Here is a 24,215-nt window from a genome sequence, read left to right on the forward strand (position 1 = left end):
ACGTCAAGGGTGTTACAATCCCTGTTGCTGACCCTCAAATCAACTGTGGTCCACCTTCGCTTGTGGAAACACGGGCTGCAGTGAACCAGTTGAAACGGGGCAAAGCTCCACGGATCTGTGGCATCCATGCTGAACTTCTCAAGGCTGGTGGAAATGCTGCACTCGTGTCGTTGCATGCAGCTCTGCCTGGAACACAGGCATCATCCCAACTGATTGGAAGAGGGGCCTTGTTGTTCCTCTCTGGAAAGGGAAGGGTGATCGCCAAGACTGCAACAACTACCGAGGGGTGACGCTGCTCTCAGTGCCGGGCAAGGTCTTTGCTCAGATAATTCTTGATAGGGTTCGCCACCATCTGCTTGAGCACCAGCGTCCAGAGCAGTCAGGCTTTACACCAAAGAGATCAACGATTGACCCTATCCTTGCTATTCGTGTCCTCACCGAATGCAGACGAGAGTTTCGGCAGGGGCTGCTTGCAGCCTATGTTGATCTCTGTAGAGCATTCGATTCAGTGAATCGGGATGTCCTCTGGAGGATTCTTGGTCTTCGTGGGGTGCCACCAAAACTGATCGATTTGATGTCTGAACTCTACTCTGGTACTGAGAGTGCTGTGAAGTGTGGTGGTACCATCTCTGACTTATTTCCAGTTGTTACTGGAGTTCGTCAGGAGTGTGTACTGGCCCCCACACTTTTCAGCACTTGTATGGACTGGATTTTAGGGAGGATGTTGGAGAGATCAAGCTGCGGTGCATCATTTGGGAATGTCAAGATCTCGGACCTTGATTTTGCAGATGATGCAGTCATCTTTGCGGAGACTTTAGATATCCTTTTGGGGGCCCTCGAGGTGCTGAATGAGGAGTCAGAGCCGCTGGGATTACGGATTTCTTGGGTCAAAACTAAGATCCAGGCTTTCGGTGACATCTTGGATGCTGCTGTCATGTGTTTGTCTGTTTGTGGTGAGGATGTTGAGGTCGTGGAGAGATCCACTTACCTTGGCAGTGATATTCATGTCTCTGCTGGCTGTGAGTCAGAGGTCAATAGACGTCTGGGTCGGGCCTGGGGAGTCATGGATTCACTGGATCATGGGGTGTGGCGCTGCCGGTACCTGTGCGGGAGGACGAAAGTCCGAGTCTTCAGGTCCTTGGTACTTCCAGTCTTGCTCTATGGATGCGAGACTTGGACTCTGACCAAGGATCTGAGACTGAGACTTCATTCCTTTGGTACCAGGTCTCTTCGGAGAATCCTTGGCTATCGCTGGTCGGATTTTGTGTCCAACGAGCGTTTGCTGAGAGAGACTCTGATGAGATTTGTTACCTGTATAGTCCGTGAGCGTCAGTTGCGGCTGTATGGACCTGACGCTGATCCTGCTCACCAGATTCTCTCAGCGAGGGAGGCTCACGAGTGGAGGAGGCCAGTGGGCCGACCACGTACCTCGTGGTTGCAGCAGGTTGATCGGCATCTCAAGGAGATGGGGATGGGCCTGGCATCTGCCTGGGGGATGGCCAGACGGAGGCCCCTGGAGTACCGGCGGAAAGTGGACGCAGCGACGCGCTGTTCTGGCACATGCTCCCATACCTGACCTGACCCTCTGCCATGACACCCCTCATCCTTCAGACAGGTGGGCTGAAGCCTCTTCCCTCTCTTCAGACATTGAAAAGAAAATCACAAGCTGGTCAAATGCTTGGAATATTTCTTTCAATCCTGACAAATTTCACACTTTCACTATCTTTCTCCAATCTGGAAAAGACCATCTGGAAAACCCTCCTATCTACTTTCTTAACAATCCTCTTGAAGTTCAGTCACTCGAGCTCTTTGACCTCACGATCACCCATGACCTTTCTTTGGCAAACCACATTTCAAAGTTGGCCTCCAAAGCAAGTCGCTGACTGGGAATTCTGTGTCGTGCAAAGTCCTCCCTTGGCACACCTGAACTCTATCCACCTACAATGCGTTCTTCTGTAGCTTGATGGAATACTGCTCTCTCCTCTGGGCTGGATCCCCTACCTCACATCTTGCTCATCTTGATGCTGTGGAAACAAAGGCTTTCAAGATTATTGGATTCCTTTTTCAATTAAGCGAACTTTGGACCCATCACTTTTCAGGTCGGTGGTGTCTGTCTTCTACCGCCTCATTTCTGGTCTTGCACCCTCTGCTCTCCTCATGGTCCACCAACAACACCCTTCTGGTGAAACTCTTAAAATACAGAATCACAACTCATTTGTTGCTCTTTGTTCCCACCTGTGGAATCGACTTCCACATTCTCTTCAATCTCTTTCTTCCGGTCCAGGTCTTCAAGACGGCTATTTATAACAATATCAGATCATTCCCCATCCAAAACCATGATCTTTTCTCCCTCTGTTAACCCCCTTCCCATTGCTTGTTCCTGTTTTTCCTTCTTTAGAGTTTGCTTCTTTCTCCATCTATTCCAACTCTTGCATCTTCCCCTACCACTCATTTCTCCTTGCATCCCTTGCTTGTCCTCTGTCTATTTTATCCCTGGTACCAGCTGTTGGTGTTTCCCCCTTCTAGTTCTGCTGTTCCTTTTTCATTTTGTTCTGTTGCGTCTTGACCTGTTCTATATTTCTAGTTCTTCCACGAGCCTTGAATTTGTGTCCGAAAAAAAACATTGGAACTTGAGTACGTCGATTAATTATATTATGCATTGGTATGTTATGTCCATTATTAATGACTAGCAATTACCACCCATCGCTTCACTGGCAATGGAGAGTGAGAGATAGATATATTGATGTAAAAATAAAAGGGGGGGGGGGGATCTGGTCCTGACAGAAAAAAAAATTGAGTTTAAAAACACACACACTCACTTATTATTATAGATGTAACACCAGCACTCGTACACCACAATACAAGTTTAGGGTGAATGTCTGAAATCTCTGATTGCTCTTTCTAATTATTATTTTATTTATGTATTTGCTCTTGACTTGATACCTGATCTGTTTATTTTAACATCATTAAATCCATACTTTCATTTGGGGCAATACAAAGCATCATAAATTTATCCATTGTCGATCACTTCCAAGTTCGTGCTCTCTCGGTGCTCTCAAGTGCTCGACTCGGTGGATGTGCTGCATGTAACATCTACTCATCCAGTCTCTTCCTGTTTAGGGCCATGACATTGTTGGATTTGACCTTGATGTTTTGCTGCAACGCATGGCTGCCTGCAAAGTCCCACACTGGTCGAAGATTGGACGAATAAAGCGCACCACAATGCCTCACATTGCTGTGGGTAGTCGTGTCCGGCTAAAGCCTAGGTGCTGGGTTCTTGTGTAGCTGTGCTGGCTTTATCATCAGGTTTGTCTCATGGGAATGCAGGGCAAAATGAGAATGGTGGACAAGGCAGTCACCAGTGGGCGTGTAATCTGTGATGTAAAGACGTGTGCTCGGGAGCTGATTCGGAGCAAGGGCTATGATCTTTCAGAACTGGCTCGCTTTGTCCTGAGAGTTGAGCGCAAAGTCATACCGCAGGAAGATATTCCAGCAATGTTCAAGTGAGAACACATCAAGTATGATGACTGTCATGCTGCATTTGTCTATGCATTTCTTTCATCCCATCATTGACTGTTTGTCTATTTGCCATTTTATCCACAACAAAGATTTATACTCAGTTTATTTAACGTCAGTTTATCAACTTGATATTCCTCACGATGCATGACACCAGCTTGTGAATGGCTTTGTGTTTAGTTCATCCCGCCAGTTACTCTGTGTCTCTGAGAGCACACTATGCGATGCAGAGTTAGCACTGCGCCTTGCTTGTGACCTCAACATCCTGCCTCTTGCAATGCAGATCACTAACATCGCGGGAAACCTGCTGGTAAGACGCAATTTTGGAGTGTCAGCTGTTAAGCTCTTGTGAATTTGGGGCAAGCTGGGGATAAGGGTGTGAAGCTTAAAAGATGTGTTTTTATATCTACACAAGCATCGACGAGCTTCTATTCTGAATGTATGGTTTGATGCCTTTCTACAAATCTTGGCTGCATTGACTATCCATGTATTTTAACAGCCTTGTAAAATGATGGGATGCATGAAGTGCAAGTGACAAAGTGGTATGTAAACATCAGTGTGTGAACTTGGGCATGAATAATGGTGTGGTTCATATTCTGTGTACGGCAGGCTCGTACGTTGCAGGGAGGACGTGCTGAACGTAACGAGTTTCTCTTGCTGCATGCTTTCCATGAGAAAAACTTCATTGTGCCTGACAAGCATTTCAATCGCAAAGCAACACAGGAACCTGTGAGTACAGCATTGCACACTCGCTGAGTTTTTGTCTTTGTGTCCCGAAAGAGGTTTTGCAGAGATGATGTTTGAGCTGGGAGAAATTATTATTATTCTTTTCCTCGCTTCTTTATTATGCCTGGTGTTGGCTTAATGGTTAGGGTGGCGGCCTTTGGATCCTCGAGTTCTGAGTTTGAATCCCGCTCACCTCTTGAATTAATACCAGGTGGGGTTAACTCGGCCTGTCATCCTTCTGAGATCCGCAAAATGAGTGCCAGCATGCTGGTCTACTGTGTCGGAGTGGTGACCCGTCCAGGATTGTGCCCAATAGCCAAGGAGACTGCTTAAGCAGCATCAATGCTCTGCACAGAGTATGGTCCCAATCTTCTCCTCCTCCTTTATGAGGAGCAAGGCTCATGGAAGAGCAAGGTAGATCTGACAGTGGGACAAAATTGAGTGAATGAACAAACAGGAGGAGAGGAAAGACTGAACCTCAGAAGTAAGACGGTTGTCTTTGGAAAGGTTAATGGGGGTGATAAAGATCATGGGACAGAATTGAGGATGACAAGAGATGGCGTTTCACATCTTGCGTGAAGCTCTGGAAGCGAGGAATAGGAATTGGGGTGTGCATTCAAAACAGGTTTTACAGGTTCAACTCAGGGGGTTACTGCAAGAACACATGCATCCCTGGAGTAAATAGGGATGTCGGACAAGGCAAAACTGTTTTCTCAGATGCCAGACTTCTTCCAGTTTGTCGATGTTCCTCTTCATTTTTGCCTTAAAATTGGTCAACTAGAGTTAAATGATCAATGTTCCTTTTCTTCCCCTCCATTTTGATGCTATGATTATTACAGCCAAACCTGCTTGGAATTTGTTTCAAATGTATTATTGATTTATAAAAAATTTATATTTGCCTGTGTATGTGATTAGAGTAATATGTTTTTTTTTTTGTGTTTTTTCTTCCTTCTTTCATTGACCCATTTATACACAGGTTGTTGGTGAAGAAGAAGAAGAAGCTGGAACATCAGGGAAAACTCGTCTTGCTAAGAAAAAGGCTGCATATGCTGGAGGTTTGGTGTTAGAACCCAAAGTTGGTGAGTAAATGAAAAACTGTTCCGTTATCTGCATGATGCTTCATGGCATCGGTTATAATCTGTGATTTCCCCAACACTGATTTGATAGCTATAAACGTTTGATTAATTATGACCCATTTTTTATGGAGAATGGTGTTTCAGTTGTTCATGTTTAATGGACTAATAAATTTAAAGTAATGCAACATTGAGTTTGAGTTTATAAGACAATGACAAACTGAGTCTTTATTTTGGAAGTGTATAGTTGTAAAACCAACACACAAACGGACATTTCTAAAACTAGAACACCACTCGGTAGAGTGTGTACCTCCGCCAGGCTGAACAGTTTACATTTTGTATCCCACTTTTAGGCTGAATCTGGATCAGGACCTGAACCACAATCTAACCAACTCACCCACCAAGTTTTGTCATAACTCGTCAACAACTTTTTGAAATTTTATGTTGCATATCGTTTTTGAACCCATCTCTCATTGGTGAAGAATTGCTGAAATATTTTTTTTTATTATTCTCGTATCCAGATCTTCACCAAAATCTAAATAATTCGTCCTTGTCACACACCAACCTGTCCACCAAGTTTTGTCTGAATCCGTCCATAACTTTTTGAGATATCGTATTAGATATAGTTTTTAGCCCTATCACTCAAAGGTGAAGGGTCACCTAAAAAATTCTCTCATCCGGATCCTGATCTTCACAAAAATCGAATCTGTTCTTCCTTTGAGCACACCCAAATTTTCTACCAAATTTTCTACCAAGTTTCGTACAAATCTGTCCACAACATTTTGAGATATCCTGCTCACAAACAGACAGGAGTGAAAACACAACCTCCGTCCACCTTTGGTGGCAGAGGTAATTACATATTATACCCTCTGCGTTAAAAAAAAATATCAAACATGTAGAATTGATAATGCAATTGTTGAAGACTATTCCAGAATTGATTCCAAGTTCCTTTTTCGAATGAGGGATGTCCAGAATACCTGATTGCAAGTTTCCACGGAATGTAATTGCCTCATGCAATAATCATTCGGCACGTGTAAATCGTGCACCCTCAGATTTTTAGAAGTGACACGAGGCATTCTAAGCAAATTCAGGATTACGAATCCTGCTCAGGACCGATACCTTTGAATGACCCATCTACACACTCGGTTTCAACCTGCCCAGACTACTGCAAACACACTCCCTGGACATCACACCACAAGTGTCGACGCCGTCTTGAGGCACCTCCGTGATGCAGGGATCTGTGCTTGTTCTGATCAGCATCCAAGACTTGCACTGTGACACGTCATTGGGAAAGTGTTATGTTCAGTGACTAATCCAGGATTCTCTTTGAAAGGCATGATGCCTGTGCATGGGTTTACAGAAGACGCAATGAGAGATATGCTCAGTCTGCATCCAGGAAGCTGCAACTTTTGGACATAGAAGGATCATGGTGTGAGGTGGTATTGCTGAAATATTTTGCACCAACTTGATCTGTATCCATGGAAATCTGATGACAGATCAGTTCCATGAATGAGATCTTACAGCAACCTGTGTTGCCTAATCTTCAACAACATGGTCCAGGAATCATCTTTGTGCTCAGAGGGCCATTCAACCAAGGAACATTTTTGTTAATGCCAACATTTATTTAATGTCATGACACCCTCACCTGCCTTCTCCCCAAATTTAAGTCCAATTGAACATCTCTGGCATATCATTGCAGGGGTGCAAATTAACGGCCATCTGGTCGCCAATGGCGCTTAACTTTTGTGCTGGGCGAGTGCACAATACTGCCTTACCTGCCCGGCTGGCGAATCACCGGTGATTCCTGTTATTTTGTACAATTTGTACTAGCTTCTCTACTAGTTTTCTCAACCAGAACTACTGTTTTTGTCTGTAGAAATCGCCGGTAATTCTGTGGCGGCCATTTTGTCTGTTTTCATCTCGTTTCATTGCGCGAGATTTGACGGTTTAGCACGGTTTGGACGCATTTTCTCATGCCCAGGTTGGTTAAATGAGTGAATTTGGGTGAATGAGTGAGTTTCATGGGTGAGGTTAGGTGAATGAGTGAGTTTGATGAGGCTTTTGGGTTAATGAGTGAGTTAGATGGGTGAGGTTGGGTGGATGAGTGAGTTTATATGTGATGTTGGGTGGATGAGTAGTACCCCCACCATTGTCCATCACCCACAACCCCCCCCCATCACCCACACAAAAAGGTCCCCCCCCATCACCCACAACCTCCTCCCTGCATCATCCCTCCACCCCCACCCCGCTCATCAAACTCACTCATCCATCCATCCAACTCACTCATCCACCCAACCTCCTCCATCAAACTCACTCATTCTGCAAACCTCCTCCATCAAACTCACTCATCCAACCAACCGCACTCATCAAACTCACTCATCCAACCAACCGCACTCATCAAACTCACTCATCCAACCAACCGCACTCATCAAACTCACTCATCCAACCAACCGCACTCATCAAACTCACTCATCCAACCAACCGCACTCATCAAACTCACTCATCCAACCAACCGCACTCATCAAACTCACTCATCCAACCAACCGCACTCATCAAACTCACTCATGTGAGTATATTAAAAGTGTTTGATATCAAATTTGTGACTTTTGTCTTTATTTTATCGGGCCGGTAGAAATTCTGCTGGGCCGGTAACGTTTTCTAGTCGCCGGCCCTGCTGGCCGGTGGATAAAAATGTTAATTTGCACCCCTGCATTGTTTGACTCATTCAAACCTTGCCAAGCCAGCCACTGATCCTCGATATGCTGCACGAGGAGCTGATTCGGGTGTGGAATGCCCTTAGCCAGGCTCAGATTGGAATGCTCATTCGGTCAATGCAGTGATTGCTGCCAGAGGTGGACATCGATGGTAATGAAATTGTTACTTCCACATTGGATTTGCTGCAATGCAGCATTACGTGATTCATTCACTATGAAATGGATCTGTATTTATTCAGCATTTATCTCTGTCAGAGGTTTGCACCTCCTCTGTGTCCCATTTATATCACATAAATAAATCTCGTAAACAATAATCACGTGTTCGTTTTTTTTTTTTTGATGGGGAGTGTAGTATGATAATACATACAACCTAATATATAAAGGAATACCTCCTATTCTTTCTCCAAAAATACTAAAGATATTCGAATGAAACGAGTCTGCACATCCGTTCTTCCCGCCACTGGGTGCAAAGTTTCGTCATTCTGATGTTGGATGTCTCAGTACTACATTAGTCAAGATGGTAGAGGGCAGCACCATGTGGTGAGTGCTGTGAAGCGCTGGAGATGATAGTTGGGATGATTTACTGGAGATGAGAGCTGGGTGCACCATTACCATCCTTCGAGTAAGAGACTGTCAATGGAGTACCACCACAAGGGATCACCAGCCCGACTTGGTGCCATCAGATTTTCACCTCTTCTCCCAACTTGAGGAACACTTTCGTGCAGAACATGTTTTTTTCTGACGATGTCAAGGCCGCTGTGAAGTGTTGGTTCTGTCAGCAGGACGCACAGTTCTATCGTAACCAACACAAAACTACTTGGATGTTGACAGAAATGTGTCTACTGCAGTAGTGATTGTGTTGAGAAATAAGTGTGTACCATGGAAGAGTAAAGATCGATTTGCAAGGACACATGCACTGATGCCGTCTCAGCCAGTTGTACAATCAGAGTATGGAACACTAAGGAACATGTGAAACGCTTCAGATAAAATGGCACGCTCAAACTAAATTTGCCAAAAGCTATGCTAAGAAGTATTCAAGGGAGATGAGAGGTAGCTTTCTTTACTTTCTAGTTCCATTATTTGCTGGTTTTTGTGCAGCCGGCGTACTTGGAGAAATTTCAGTCATGGTAAACGGCCAATAAAAGAGCGACCCAACAACATGCTCAAAACGAATTGGAAAGACTCGATCTCTACCATATGCAGAGCACTGGAGTCAAATTTGACAGCTTCATTTTCTGGATATAAAATCCACACTCTTCGCATTTTCATGGAAAAAAAGCTTCCTTTCATTGAATTTTTTGTTGTTGTTTATTTGCTTTTCTGTTGCCGCCCACCAGGATTTTATGACACATTCATCCTCCTGTTGGATTTTAATAGTCTGTACCCCTCCATCATCCAAGAATACAACATCTGCTTCTCCACAGTCAATCGAGTTCCAGCTTCAGAACCTACTGCACAGGTAACACCAGACACAGGTAACATATGGCAGCATTTAAATCTCAAAAGTTTCAATTTGTTATGTAACTGCTAAGTCTTTAATACGATTCAGAAGGGGAGTAATAGTGAGAGAGAAGGACTGCTTTTCCAGAACCGAGACTAAAGGGTGGGGTGTTCAGGGTTCAAAGGCTTTTAAAATCGTGTCTGGCTCACACTTGAAATATTTCGATGAGAATGGAAGTGAATGAAAAGCACTCATTAATCCCTTGGGGATCTATCATGCCACTTCTGAAGATTAGGCATTGTTCTGTCTGCTTTTGCCTCTCTATGATGCTGAAATGGTAAAAAAATAACAGCGACTGCCTGTGACTGAACAGATGACGAGAAAGATTGAAGTGTTGAGCAACATGCTTTGAGAGATCTATGATGATGGGTTGTACATTGATCAGATGCTCACAGAAGCGATTTCCCCGCCTTTCCTCGTCTCACAAAGATAAATCATCTTGCAAAGAGAGTCACTTGATTCTGGAGATGACATTTGTGGAGGTGCAGTGAAAATGGTCCATGGCGTTAACGTTGCTTATGGATCGTGAGGTTGAAGTGGATGGCTGGATGAGAGCACAGGTGTTTTAACAACTCTGTGAAAACTTATCAACAGTTGGAGGGAGGTTCCTGCCCGAACTCTAGCTCCTCCTTCCTTCGATCAACATTCTGTTGATTTAACACCTTAAAAATCAGAGCCTGGAAAAATGGCACAGACAGATCAGATTATTGACCGGAATGAAGAAGCAGTCTGATAGTCTTGCTTTTGCTGATCAATCTCCTCAACTAGCCAATGATCTTAACATGCATTTTTCACGCATCTGTACTACGTTACCTCCGCTGGACCCAGCAACTCTTACGGCATATCTTGCAGCGTCTGCGCCTCCACCAACAATCCAGCAGCACGAGGTTTATTTTCGTCTGAGATGTCTCAACGCATCCAAGGCACCTCATCCCAATGATGTACCTACTCATTTTCTCAGTTTGCAATGGAAATCTCAGGCCCTATTATGAAGATTTTTAACAAATGCTTGCAGGATAGTTACTTCCCTGCTAAATGGAAGTGTGCCTCAGTATGTGTGATTCCTAAGACTCCTCGTGTTACTAGATTTGATCAACTTCGCCCCATCTCAATTTCGTTTGTTTTTGAAAGTTTTCTTGCTGACTGGTTGATGGTCGATTTTAAACCTCGCATTGATCCTGCACAGTATGGAAGCATGAAAGGAAGCTCAATCACCCACTATTTAGTTCACATGTTAGATATTGTACATCAAAATCTTGACCAACGAGGTCATTATGTAAACATTTGCACTGTCGACTTTACTAAGGCATTCGACCTCGTCCAACGACTCCAAGGTCGTTGAAAAACTCATTCAGCTTGTGGTTGATGCTTCCATTATACCTAATGTGTCATTTCCTTTCCGATCGTTCCCAAGTGGTTCGTTATCAAGAGTAGACATCGAACCCCTTGATTCTCTCATGTGGAGTTCCACAAGGGATGAAACTAGGACCAATTTTGTTCCTTATTTTGGTGAATGATGCAGCTGTAACAGTAGGATACCGTTGGAAATATGTGGACGACTTGAGCATCGTCGAAGTGTTGCACAGAACTCAACAAAGTTCGATGCAAGCCCATGTTGATGCACTTGGTGATTGGTGTTGCCTTAATGATGTTCGGCCGAAACCAGAGAAATGGAAGATCATGTAAATATCTTTCCTTCAGAATGTCCCACCTCATTTAAACATTGTCATTGATAACATTCCTCCGCAAAGAGTTCAATCGCACTCTCCTTGGTGTTATAATCCAATCAGATCTGAAGTGGAATAGTCAGGTCCAGCAGTTGGTATCTTGTGCTGCACGACGACTCTGTGTTCTTTGTACTTTGTATATTTCAACAAGATCAAGGGCACTCACACCGAATTTCTTCAAAGTGTTCATCCGCCCTTTGCTGGAGTTTGGTGTGCCCGTGTGGGGTTATGACGTCACAAGGGCTCAGAGTGATGGGATTGAACGACTCCAGAAGGGTGCGCTTCCCTTTATTGCGTACCCATCTATTCAGTCCTACACGCAACAACTTAGTCATTTTGATATACAATTGTTGAGTGAATACAGGAATGAGCTTCTCTTGCGTTTTGGAGTGTGTGTGTGTGTGTGTGTGTGTGTGTGTGTGTGTGTGTGTGTGTGTGTGTGTGTGTGTGTGTGTGTGTGTGTGTGTGTGTGTGTGTGTGTGTGTGTGTGTGTGTGTGTGTGTGTGTGTGTGTGTGTGTGTGTGTCGTGATTGGTATCTTCATATGCTGGTTTCAGTGTGGAATGGAGTCCTCCTAGGGTAGGCTCAAAGTATCCACCTTCATTTCAGTAAGGGGTCACGATTCATGGACCAAGCTGTAAAGTTTTCTGTTCTCAAAGTTTTGTGCTGAGGGCTCGCTTCAGGATCGTTGCTGAGCCCTGGGCAGCTTCCAACTGTCGTTTGTTGATTATAATATTCCCAGGGATTGTTTTTAGATTGCCCGTAAAGTAGTTGCGGCGAGCTTATGGGATGGCACATCATTCGTCCACAAATAATTGCAACTTCCCCAAAACTACAGATACGATTTCAATGAAATTTGACCACAACCTTCATCACCCGTAATGGCATAACGAAACAAGAGGGTCTGAAGGGGTCTTCAGAGGAAGCTTACGGGATTGGGGGGGGGTGGGTTGCCTCCACAAAGTGGTATTTGGTATCTTCTCAAACGATACACACGATTTTGGTGAAACTTGACCACAACCTTTATCAACCGTGATGTACCAAGGTTTGTTCATGGCATTAAAAAAAAAAATCAGTAGGTATTTACATTCTTTTCCATTATATATTTTGTGGGTCATTCATGCCTACCAGTGGTTGCCTGATTATCTTTTCCAGCCACGACCAGGTGAGCACCCAATGGTACTGTCCCTATGTTTAATATCTCTGTTAGGTTCTTTGTCATCGTTCCTGAAGGTCCAGCTTTCACTGGTACAACTTTGGCATTCTTCAGCTTCCAGGATCTTCTCACTTCATTCTTGAGGTCTTGGTGTTTGGTCATTTTCTGAATTTCTGCATCGTTTAGTCCAAAATCACTGCAATGAACACGTCAATAAGCAATGCCTTCTTCTCTTTTTTTTTGTACTGAAGTATATCTGGTCGCAATGCTTTGTTTTTGAGGTTCATGCTCGATGGGATCATTCGGTCGTACGTGAGCGGTAGGTACTTCCATGTTTTCAGTGATTACTTTTGGTTCATGTTCCCACAACTTTTCTGGAACTGGGACATCAAAGTTTTTGCAGATATGCCAGCGGATTACATTATAAACTGTGTGCGTGTGCGTGTGCGTGTGCGTGTGCGTGTGCGTGCGCGTGCGCGTGCGTGCGTGCGTGTTTTTTTTGTTTTTTTTTCTCGGTCATTAAGCATAACATATCATTCTCTTTACTAACCCCACCTTCACCCCTCAGCTCCGTCTCTCGCTCCGTCTCTCGCTCCGTCTCTCGCTCCGTCTCTCGCTCCGTCTCTCGCTCCGTCTCTCGCTCCGTCTCTCGCTCCGTCTCTCGCTCCGTCTCTCGCTCCGTCTCTCGCTCCGTCTCTCGCTCCGTCTCTCGCTCCGTCTCTCGCTCCGTCTCTCGCTCCGTCTCTCGCTCCGTCTCTCGCTCACCCACTTCTCACATCCCTCCTCGTATCGCAACGTTTCGTGAGGCAGAGCTCTCCCCACCTCCCCCTCCTTCCTGCCTCCTCTCTCTCCCCTCCCTCTCTCCTGTCTTTCTCTCTCTCCTTTCCCTCCCTCCTCTCTCAACCCCACCCCCTCCTTCATGTCCCCCGTCAGCAAAACGACGGGTTGTATTTGCTAATATACTAATAACAGACAATGTGTGTCTCCTCCATAACTCCAAAACTATAATACCAAGCAGCCTGAAACTTTGCATGCATATTAAGAAAACCCCAAGGAAGTGCAAGAGTGAAAACTGGATGTTTGGGTTAATTAAAACACCCCTTTGGAAGATAATTAACAGCCTTATTTAATTATATCCTTCATCAGGCGATCCTCGGCCACCTTGTTGTTTGGATCTTCAGGCGTTTCCTCGGGAACCTCGCTGGGGCCTGAAGCCGCTATGTTTTTTTTTGTCTTGCTCAACCTTACATTGACTTGGAACAGGCCACAACTTGGAACAAGCTGTTCATCAGAGCTACAAATTGCTGGGTACATTGCAATGCTAAAAACACCCGGAAACGTCAGCGTTCGTTGTTTTATTTCATTTCCCCATATGTGTTCTCCCACAAGTATCTCTTCAACTAAAAATAATTATAAAATTTCAGCTCCATAATCGAACTTGTACGCAGTCCTGACTCCAAGAAAAGTGTTCATTTGTCCAATTCGGACATAACATGTGACATTTCGTGCGTCTCCTGTAGGTGTATGCTTAATATGATGGTTCAGTGATTGCCAATTGCGTGTCAAGGGAGCCGTTTCATATCGATCGTTTCATTGGAGTGCTTGCTTGAATGCTTAAGCCACTCGGCGAGCGCTCTCCAAGCTGCTTGGTTGTTCGTTTCGGGAAAAAGTGCACGTGCCTTTAATCTCACATCAATTTAACGTGTGTTTCTGCCTTTGTTGGGCCATGCGGTGGGTGGATCGGGAAGTGTCTTATCCACTGAAAATGTGCAAGGATCGCTTTGTGTGATCTCCATTTGTAATCCACCTCACTTCGACGTCAATATGTATTTAAAAAATAGCAAGGTCCATCCGACCCTGTGTTCACCATGTTTGTTCTAGCTGTGAAGGCATAAAGTCTTCTTCTTCTTCTTTCGGCTGCTCCCTTTCGGGGTCGCCACAGCGGATCATCCGTATGATCCACATAGTGATTTGGCACGTTTTACGCCGGATGCCCTTCCTGACGCAACCCTGGTCGCCTCTTACGACACAGGGATCTGATACACCTATTTTAACCGGGGTATACACCGGCCCAGTACACTGGTACTCATTTCGCCGACCTCGGAAGGATGACAGGCTGAGTTAACCCCCTGGTGTATTAATTCAGTGGCCCAACGGGGCTTGAACTCAGGACCTTTTGGATCCCAAGCCGCTGCCCTAACCACTGCGCCAACACCAGGCTCTATGCCTTAAGCCTTATGCCTGTGAAGGCATAAAGTATAGATCGATATTTTGTGTTCTGTGGCTTGGTACATTTTTGAATTTAATTTTGCTATTTACCCACTTTAAATCTTCTTTCAAAGAACCCTGTTTCAAGGTAAGTATTTGTGTTTGTCGTTTTTATTTACTTAATGCATGTGTACATTTGCACATGTGTATGTATATAAACTGTATTACCACAATGGCATTTTGCTCTGGATCATGGTGTGTGTTATTGGTTTTGGTTGTTGGTTGATATCTCCATGTGCAGGTTTCAGAAAGTGGAATAGAGCCCTCCCGGGTCTCAAAGTCTCAAAGAGTTTGTGTGTGTGTACATGCATGTTGCTGTTTGCTATCTCCACATGTGAGTGGGTTTCAGGAAGTTAAACATAGACCTACCACGTCTCAAGGTATCCACCTCCGTGTGTGTTGTGTGTTGTTGATTGGTATCTTCATATGCGAGAGTGTGCAATGGAGTCCTCCCATGGTGGGCTCAAAGTATCCACCTTTATTTCAGTTTGGGGTCACGATTCATGGACCAAGCTGAGTTTTCTGTTCTCAGTTTTGTGCCGAGGGCTCTCTTCAGGATCGGCGCTGAACCCCAAACAGCTTCCAACTGTAGTTAGTTTGTCATAATTCTCTCTCTCTCTCTCTCTGTCTCTGTCTCTGTCTCTGTCTCTGTCTCTGTCTCCCTCGGTGTATAGCAATCTTTAACCTTTTTTGTCACACAGCTTGATGGTTCTCTCATCCATTGAAATAAATTCCTTTAATCGTAATCATTTGAATAAAATGCTTTCATGTTGCTGCACTATAACAAATGTCACTTAGTTTTAGTTGTGCCCGAAAGAATGTGAGTTTAAATGGGGAAAACCATATTCACATGTTATGGCAGGGTGGGGATGATGCTGAGGGCATTCCAGCATTGCCACCATCAGACACGCCGATCGGGGTGCTTCCTACGGAGATCCGGAAACTGGTTGAGCGAAGACGCCAAGTAAAGCAGCTGATGAAACAGCATGACCTTGATGCAGACGTCCGCATGCAGGTAAGGCTATATATCTGTGCAGTCTCATCTTTTCCGTCGACTACAAGGAATCGCACACATCTCCCAAACAAAGAGATTTAGCAACTTGGTCGATGCAACATTTCCATAATCTCGTCATCTTTGACCACTAATGCTTCAAAATTATTAAACAAGGCTCCACTAGCAACATTGAACTAGAATGCGTCTCATTTTTATAGATGGATCTGAAAAATTTTCTTATAAAAGCTTGTCTTTAATTTTTATCCCTTGCCGCGTGGCGGAAGGGGGATATTGTTATCACCCAGGTCGTCCGTCCGTCCGGTTGGCTGGGCGTCAACATTTATAGCTGAGTGCGATAACTCATAAACTGATCGCCATATCGATTTGAAATTTGGGTCACACATATACCACCTGAAAAGGAAGAACCCTATTGATTTTGGGCGTGGCCAGCTCCAAGATGGCCGACTGAGGCAGCCATCTTGAAACAAATTTTTTTTCGCCATATAGATTTGAAAGTTGGGTCACACATCTACCACCTGAAAAGGAAGAACCCTATTGATTTTGGGCATGGCCGGTTCCAAGATGGCCGACTGGGGCAGCGTCAACATTTTTAGCTGTGAGTGTGATTACTCATAAACTGTTCACCATATCGATTTGAAATTTAGGTCACACATGTACCACCTGAAAAGGAAGAAGCCTATTGATTTTGGGTGTAGCCGGATCCAAGATGGCCGACTGGGGCGGTCCGTCCGTCCAGCTGCCTGGCTGGGCGTCAACATTTATAGCTGTGAGTGCGATAACTCATAAATTGTTCACCATATCGATTTGAAATTTGGGTCACACGTACCACCTGAAAAGGAAGAACGCAATTGATTTTGGGCGTGGCCGGATCCAAGATGGCCGACTGGGGTGGCCATCTTGAAAAAAATATTTTTTGTAATAAATGGAAAACTGCTTATTTGATTTCAATTATTTTTCAATGGCAGGGGATTCCCCATCTCTGATGGTATATTTTTTGGTTTACAACCCCAAGGTTTGTGAAACAATGAGAACACAGAAAACATCAGAATTCAACAGAAAAATATTAACAACAGAAAGAGAGTGGTGGGGGGGACTAACAGCAGTGCCAAGGGACAGCATAGATGCAGACGGACTAACAAGGGATCCAGGTAAGAATTATGTGTACGGGAGGATGTAGGAGATGGACAAAGATGTACAGGAGCAAATTCTCTGGAAGGAAAAACTTAAAATTTGGGGGTGTGGAGGGTGGTTTAACAGAGGTAGAAAAGATCATGGTTTTGGATGGGGGATGATCTGAGATGGTGAACAGCTGTCTTGTTGACTTGGAGGTAAGAAATAGATTAAATGGAAGTTGGTTGCATTTGGCTGGAAAAAGAGTGGAGATGAGCAGTGATTCTGCATTTTGGGAGTTTCCCTAGAAGGGGGCTGCTAGTGGACCATGTGCACCCTGCAAATACCTGGGGGTGAGAGAGGAGGGGAAGGATAGAGTGAGCAAGACCAGAAAAGAGGCGGAAGAAGGCGAAGACCACTGACCTGTCTGTGATCGAAAAGTGAGAGGACCATAGACTCGGGTTCATCGTGAGAGATTCCAATAATCTTAAACACTTTGGTTTCCATGACGTGAAGCTGGAGCAAGGTGTGAGGCAGGGGTGCCAGCCCAGAATCTATAGCAGTATTCAATCAGCAGATGAAGGCCTTGTAAGTGGATAAGATTTCAGGTGTGCCAAAGAAGGACTTTGCACGATGGAGGATGCCCAGTCGATGACTGACTGAAGGCCAGCTTGGAAATGTGGCTTTCCCAGGAAAGATCACGTCAGATCGTGAGACCCAAGAGTTTGATTGATGGAATTATTTCAAGAGGGTCATCAATAACGTAGGTAGAAGGGTTTGCCATTTGTACGGTCCTTTCAGAGAGAGACACACACAAACAGACAGAGGGGAAAAAAGAGTGTTGTGAGTTATGATGTGTGAATAGAGGTGGAAAAAGTCAGATTTAATGCCAGGCTATAAGGCAACAAAAGGTGAAAATTTTGAAAGGGGGGTGTAGACTTTCTAGAGGCACCATACATACATAGATACCCGTAAGCATGCTATTGTATATTAGCAGAGTATCCACCTTGTTCCAAGCATGCAACATGTTCTTCTGATGCATCCCTTTATTTGGGTGGTGTATAGTGTCGAAGAATTCTCAATTCCTTCTGTACATTTGAGTCATCTATTAAAACAAAACCATATGTGCATATGGAGAATCTGAGCAACACACTCTTCCCCTGACTCACCAGTACATGGAGACTTTGAATTCTTATATAGTCTTCAGGGTTAGTCAGGAGGTCAGCCCAAAATATAAGGTCAGGAATTTAAGAGTGCAAAAAGACATCTGGATATCACCTGAAGCAAATATTCCATTAAAGCTGAACTGGAGCCTCCAACCAGACTTTCAGACACCAATATAATTGTTTACATATGAGAATCCCTTCACTGAATAAATACATGTTTGGCTACATAGATGTAAGAGGCATGTTTTTCAATACATTTCTAACTTAAGGTGAGAGCAAGACATTGTGCAATATGCTAAAACATTTACTTTTTTCAGTTAATCCAGTTTAATTGGCAACATTTAATGTTTTGTTTTTTTTATCACCCTCAAACGCAATATGCTAATTTTGGAGAAATTTGCATCGACAATAGGCGACAGACCATTGCCTCAATCACTACTGGAAGTAAACATAACCGGGGTTACACACATTAAGCAAAAACATGCATGCTGATTACGTGTCTATATGATACATCCTGGTTATATAGCTTGGATAATTCCAATTGCATTGGTCTATAGGCTGACACCAGAGACCTGAAGCCTGAGGCTGATACGTATGTCATACTGTCACCTTTGCAAGGCCCATGACACCTAAGGCTCAAATCTTTTGATATTTGATGATCCTTTTAACAGTTGCTTTGGTTGTTTTACACTGAACAGAAAACTTGTATGGAGGGCATGGCAATTGCCAATATGACACTTCCAAAAATATGTTGGTCTTACCAAAGTGGCAAAATGGTGGACGTGTTATTTTTCTTTTTCACGTTAGTTGTGGGTGGTGTTCGGCTAGCTGTCCAACAAATACAGTAGGTATGGAGTGGACATACAAACACAACAGCTCCATTATGTAAGATTTTTTTTTTAAATTCTAATTTGAGAAAGTTGTCTCGCAGGTTTGTAGTTATTACAAGTCAATACATGTCCAAACTGTTAAAATGGTGGTTTAGTGGCTAACTGATAAAATGGATGGTAATTTGTCTGAAAATAAATTTACCTCTGTAATTGTAATTCCACTCCCTCCACCTCCCCTTTCTCCCCCAGTACGACATTCGCCAGAAAGCACTCAAGCTGACAGCAAATAGCATGTATGGCTGCTTGGGGTTTTCATTTTCACGTTTCTATGCGAAACCCCTTGCAGCTCTCATTACCCACAAAGGTCGAGAGGTAAGAAAGAAAGAAAAGTGGGTGACATTGATGTTCACTGTTTGCATTTGGGTCACTGTTTCAGTGTCCTTTTTTGATTCTGCCAAGGATTTTGTTTTAATTTAGGCTCCAAGCCTCAAGTCACTCTGGGCTTTGAATCATCCTCGCATCTGTGACTTTTGTGTTTTGTGTTTTCCTTCCGTTATCAGTTTTTTATTACCCTAATAACTTGCGATACACTGAAGAAATTTCAACCAAACTTGGCACAAGTGCTGTATAGATTCCAACACAAAGATTAATTGATTCAATTTTGGGTTCAAAAGATCAAAGGTCATGTGCCCGTTTAAAATAATTTTGCAGACCCAAACTCGAATTGGAAGCTTCTGCTGTCTCTCTTCCACTTATCTCTGTTTTTCTCTCATATTCAATCGTGTAACCTTTAATTTGGATCAAACATAACAGTGGGTGACATCTAACCCAGGCTGAGCATATTTGATATATTTGTGTCAAATTTATAATTTCTCATCTTGATCTAGCGCTTATTCCTTCTGAATTTGTCTATGGGTGGCCCAGTGACCTTTTATATATTGTATTCGAGTGTCCCTTAGCCAGTAAATAAAAATCATCTAACAAATTAATTAAATTATAAGAATAACTACAAACCTGCGATGTGTTGGGCTTACCATAGTGCCAAAATGGTGGACGTGTTATTTTTATTTTTCACGTGAGTTGTGGGTGGTTTGATATTAATGGGGGAAGGAGATCAGATGCAAAATAATTCATGACCTTGGGAGGTCAAAGTCATGAGAGAACATCAAGGTGATATGTTAATATCTACAATATATGCATAAACGTATATGTCAATTATCAGAGGGTGTTATCAAGAGATTAAAACCAACATTTGACTGGCACAGACTCATTTATTTTGAGAAAATATCCAAAAGAAGACTGTTTCCAATACATATCACATGCTTTTGACACGGTCTAGCACCAAACTTGTCTGGCACCATACTTGTCTGCCCTGCTCACCAAACTCTTTTCCTATGGTTTTCAATGCCATCTCCACTCATGGCTCACAGACTTCCTATCCTGTCGCAGTCAACATGTGCCCTTAAATGGAGTTCTTTCATCCCCTCTTCCTGTCCAGGCTGGAGTTCCTCAAGGCAGCGTTCTGAGCCCTGTTCTTTTTCTGGTTTTCATCAATGATCTCTCTGACTCTGGAAAATCCTCTTCATCTCCTTGCTGATGACTCCACCCTCTGCCATTACATCTGTCATCTCTCGAACCGGGAAGCAGCAGCTTCTTTGCTCTCTGCAGATCTGGGTAAAATCACAAACTGGTCCAACACATGGAACATGTCTTTCAATCCTGACAAATCTCACACTCTCACTATGTCTTTCCAAAAGGACCGTTTGGAATCCCCCCCCCCCCCCCCGCCCAATCTACCTTTTCAACAATCCTCTGGAAGAAGTCCTTTCTTTCAAGATTCTGGGTCTCACTATCTGCCATGATCTTTCCTGGGAAAGCCACATTTCCAACCTGGCCTCCAAAGCCAGTCGCCGACTGGGAATCCTCCGTCGTACAAAGTCCTTCCTCGGCCCACCTGAGCTCCTGACCACATACAAAGCTTTCGTCCGCAGCCTGATGAAGTACTGCTCTCCCCTTTGGGCTGGTGCTCCTGCCTCTCACCTTTCTCAGCTTCACGCTGTGGAAACCAAGGCATTTTGGATCATTGTTATCTCCCACGATGAGGCTGAGTCTTTGACCCTCTCACTCTCTCACCACAGGCAGGTCGGTAGTCTTTCTGTCTTCTACCGTCTCCTCTCTAATCTCGCCCCCCTCTCCCCGCTCTGCTGCAATTTGTCCCCACCATATTTCCGCAGGGCGCTCAAGGTCCGCCAACAACCCCCTTCTGGTAAAACTGCCAAAATCACGAATCGCTGCTCATCTTCACTCTTTCATTCCTCTTTTTTCCTGCCTTTGGAATAAACTCCCGTACTCTGTTCAATCCCCTTCTTCTCTCCAGGCCTTCAAAACAGCTGTTCACCACCACCTCTTATCGTCCCCCATCCAAATCCTCAATCTTTTCTACCCCTGTTAATCCACCCCAAACCCACCTCCTTCAAATTCCCTGCTTTCCTTCCTAACAGTCCCTGTAATATCCATCTTGTATACCCCGTGTTCCCCGTCCCACCCCTCTCCCTTCCATAGATCTCCTAATGTCGCTGTTCCCCACTGTTTTGTCCTTCCTACTCCCGCCCCTCTTGTCTTAAGCCCCCCTTGATGTGCGTTGTGTGTTCGCTCGCATACGAGGCTCAAAAAGGTATGCATTTATTTATTTTTTTATTTATGTCATTTTATAGTATCAGTGAATACATGTGTTTGCCCTTTGCCTTCTTGAGTGCCATCAATCATTTACTCATGCTCCCTGTATACAAATGAAACACTCTTACAGGAATATTGTGCCAAATTTCCTGTCGTACATTCCATAGTTCTGTAAAGTTAGTTGGGTTCCTCCTGTTCTCCTCTGTTTCCAGGTAATCCCGAGTGGCCTTGATGGGGCTCATGTCCAGACTCTGGGGTGGCCATTCTTACACTTGGAGCACACCAGCTTTAACCTTCTCTAAATAGTGTTTTACTATCTTGGAAGTGTGTTTTGTATCATGGTGTTGTTGAAAATGGAATCCTCTTCCGGTTTAAACAATTTCCCCTAGGAACTGTGTGGTGCTGCAGTATCTGCTTGTACTTCTCTTTTATTGGTGTCCCATTGATTTTTTTTTTTTTAACAAGTTTTCCTATAGAAAAGCTGAGATACAACCCCAGATAGTCACAGAACCTCTCCCCTGTTTCATAGTAGGCTGCGAACATTGTGTGTCATAATGTTCTTCAGGTCTTCGGCGTATGATCTGGCATCTCTTACATCCAAAAAGTTAAAACTGATTCATCAGGCCTGGAGTATCGGATTGCATTGTTCAGACACCCAATCTTGGTGTTGCCTTGCAAATTTCAATCTTTTCATTTTTTTCTGTGGTCTCACCAGTGGTTTCTTTTCTATAACTCTGCCATGGAGACATGCTGCAATCAGCCTTCTGCACACAGTGCTGGATGAGATGTTAATGTTCAGGCCTGCTTATTTAATTTGTCAGCTGCTGACTTGATTTTCTTCCATCGTGTAAATAGAACAACTTCAATGCTTGTCTTGCCTTGGGGAGGTACTTCTGGATCCTCCTGGCCTTTTTTTATTTTTATTTTTCTTGTCTTGTTACTTGTCTTTATGAAGGTTGGTGTCTGAATGTGTTGACGGGGAAAGTGAAACAATAACGCCTTTCCTCTGATTAAGAGCTTGCACTGGAAATATCAGGGTGTGCGAGAAATGGTATGACTTTTAATGGCTTGTAACTTCACTCCATAGTAGCTTTTCAGCATATGATTGTGTACACATTTGGTAGACGGCCATTTTTTCACTGTGCCCTCCCTCATTAAGAGTACTACCATACTGCATGATATATTCTGTATCACTCTTTCCCAATAATGATTTTCGTACTGAAACTACTTTTGATTCTGCAGAAAATGAGCATAATTTTCATGGTTGTTATTAAAACTATGGAATAGGGGTACCTGCCTCAATATAGGTTTATGAAATGGTGTGTTATCGTATTTGTTAAAATATAATTGTGCTGCTCTGTTCACATCTCGCTTGTCTTTCAGATCCTGATGCACACAAAGGAGCTTGTCCAGAAGGTGAGGTGCTGACATGTAGAATTCTCAACATTTTTAAAATCACCTTTTAATAATTTTGGCAAGAGTTTTTAATACACGTTTTTTTATTTCTATTTTTTGCCCCAAAAGGTCATAACTTTATTTGCCGATTTTATTATTATTATTTTTTTATTTGACAAATAATAATGATCAATCCCCATGATCTTCTTCTTCTTCATTCTTTCTTTCGTGTGTAGCATGTGACTGTCAATAGCAGAATTGATGAGTGAAGGGGTGTGGAGGAGAGTCTGTTTTCACTGATGCAGTAAAAGTTCCATGAACTAACACCAGGATGAGTATGACAGCTTATAGTTTATTTGAGATTAAAATTCAGGCTAAGCAACTCAGAGGTGAGTGAGCTCCAGGGTGTTTTTGACCTTCGTACGTGTCATATCCATTCAACAATTTCAAGCATTTCCATGCATCCCAAACAACGGCATATTCTGAGATCCATCGGCTTGTTCATTTGGTGAATATTTGTATTGGGAAAACTGCAAAGTACATCCATTGGGACCATACTCTGTACAGAGCGTTGGTGCTGCCGAAGCAGTCTCCTTGGCTATTGGGCACAATCCTGGACAGGTCGCCACTCTGACGCAGGATACATGAATGACTCGATCATCCCAGCAAGCTGGTACTCGTTTTTCCGACCTCGGAAGGATGGCAGGCTGAGTCAACCCCTGGTGAATTAATTCAGCGGGAAAGGAGGCTTGAACTCAGGACCCTCAGATCCCAAGCCACCACCCTAACCACTGAGCCAACACCAGGCTTATTCATAACTGCAAAGAGAGTAAAGAAAATATGCAATTTAACACATGGAGCAATGAAAGGTTTGTCTGATATGTTGTTCCAAAGTTTCACCACATGGTACCAACTTGAATGAAATTGTCTTGAAAATATAATTTGCTTTTCTTTTATTAAGAGCTATATTAATTTTGTATTTAATTCCACAATTTTAAAGCTTTCGCCAAATAGTTGGCACTCTGTTTTAATATTTCCTACTCATTAATCTTTATTTATGTTTGATCAGGTCTGTGGTTTCATAGGCAATGGTTTTGACAGATCAATTTTTATTTTCACTGGCTGCATTCCTTTAATTCGTCCTATGTAATTTGTGTGTTTGCCCCATAAGCAATCTGGTACCTTACGCAATACCTCAAGAGAGACATTTGCCACTACCGTCGGTGGCCTGATGATTCTTTCAAAATGTGATGAGGCCTTTACAGAGTTACCTTCCCACATTAATCCTTCCCCATCCATCACCACAGCTGCATTCTGCAATAATTCCCAATCAATTGTAGGCT

At 43.6% G+C, this 24,215-nt stretch overlaps 1 protein-coding gene across 1 annotated transcript in view; it reads left to right on the plus strand.

The window, feature by feature from the left end:
• POLA1 (DNA polymerase alpha 1, catalytic subunit) overlaps positions 1-24,215 on the plus strand; it is a 230,357-nt gene that overhangs the window by 85,370 nt on the left and 120,772 nt on the right. Inside the window, exons 19-27 of the mRNA XM_085884021.1 lie at positions 3,121-3,237; positions 3,328-3,503; positions 3,697-3,826; positions 4,126-4,245; positions 5,219-5,321; positions 9,367-9,488; positions 15,543-15,695; positions 19,051-19,173; positions 22,861-22,893. Coding sequence (XP_085740147.1) covers positions 3,121-3,237; positions 3,328-3,503; positions 3,697-3,826; positions 4,126-4,245; positions 5,219-5,321; positions 9,367-9,488; positions 15,543-15,695; positions 19,051-19,173; positions 22,861-22,893 — 1,077 coding nt within the window. The remainder of the gene's footprint in view (positions 1-3,120; positions 3,238-3,327; positions 3,504-3,696; positions 3,827-4,125; positions 4,246-5,218; positions 5,322-9,366; positions 9,489-15,542; positions 15,696-19,050; positions 19,174-22,860; positions 22,894-24,215) is intronic.

Source organism: Eptatretus burgeri, chromosome 6, assembly GCF_056783735.1.
Source record: "Eptatretus burgeri isolate ZD-2024b chromosome 6, Ebu_testis_v1, whole genome shotgun sequence".
NCBI lineage: Eukaryota > Metazoa > Chordata > Myxini > Myxiniformes > Myxinidae > Eptatretus > Eptatretus burgeri.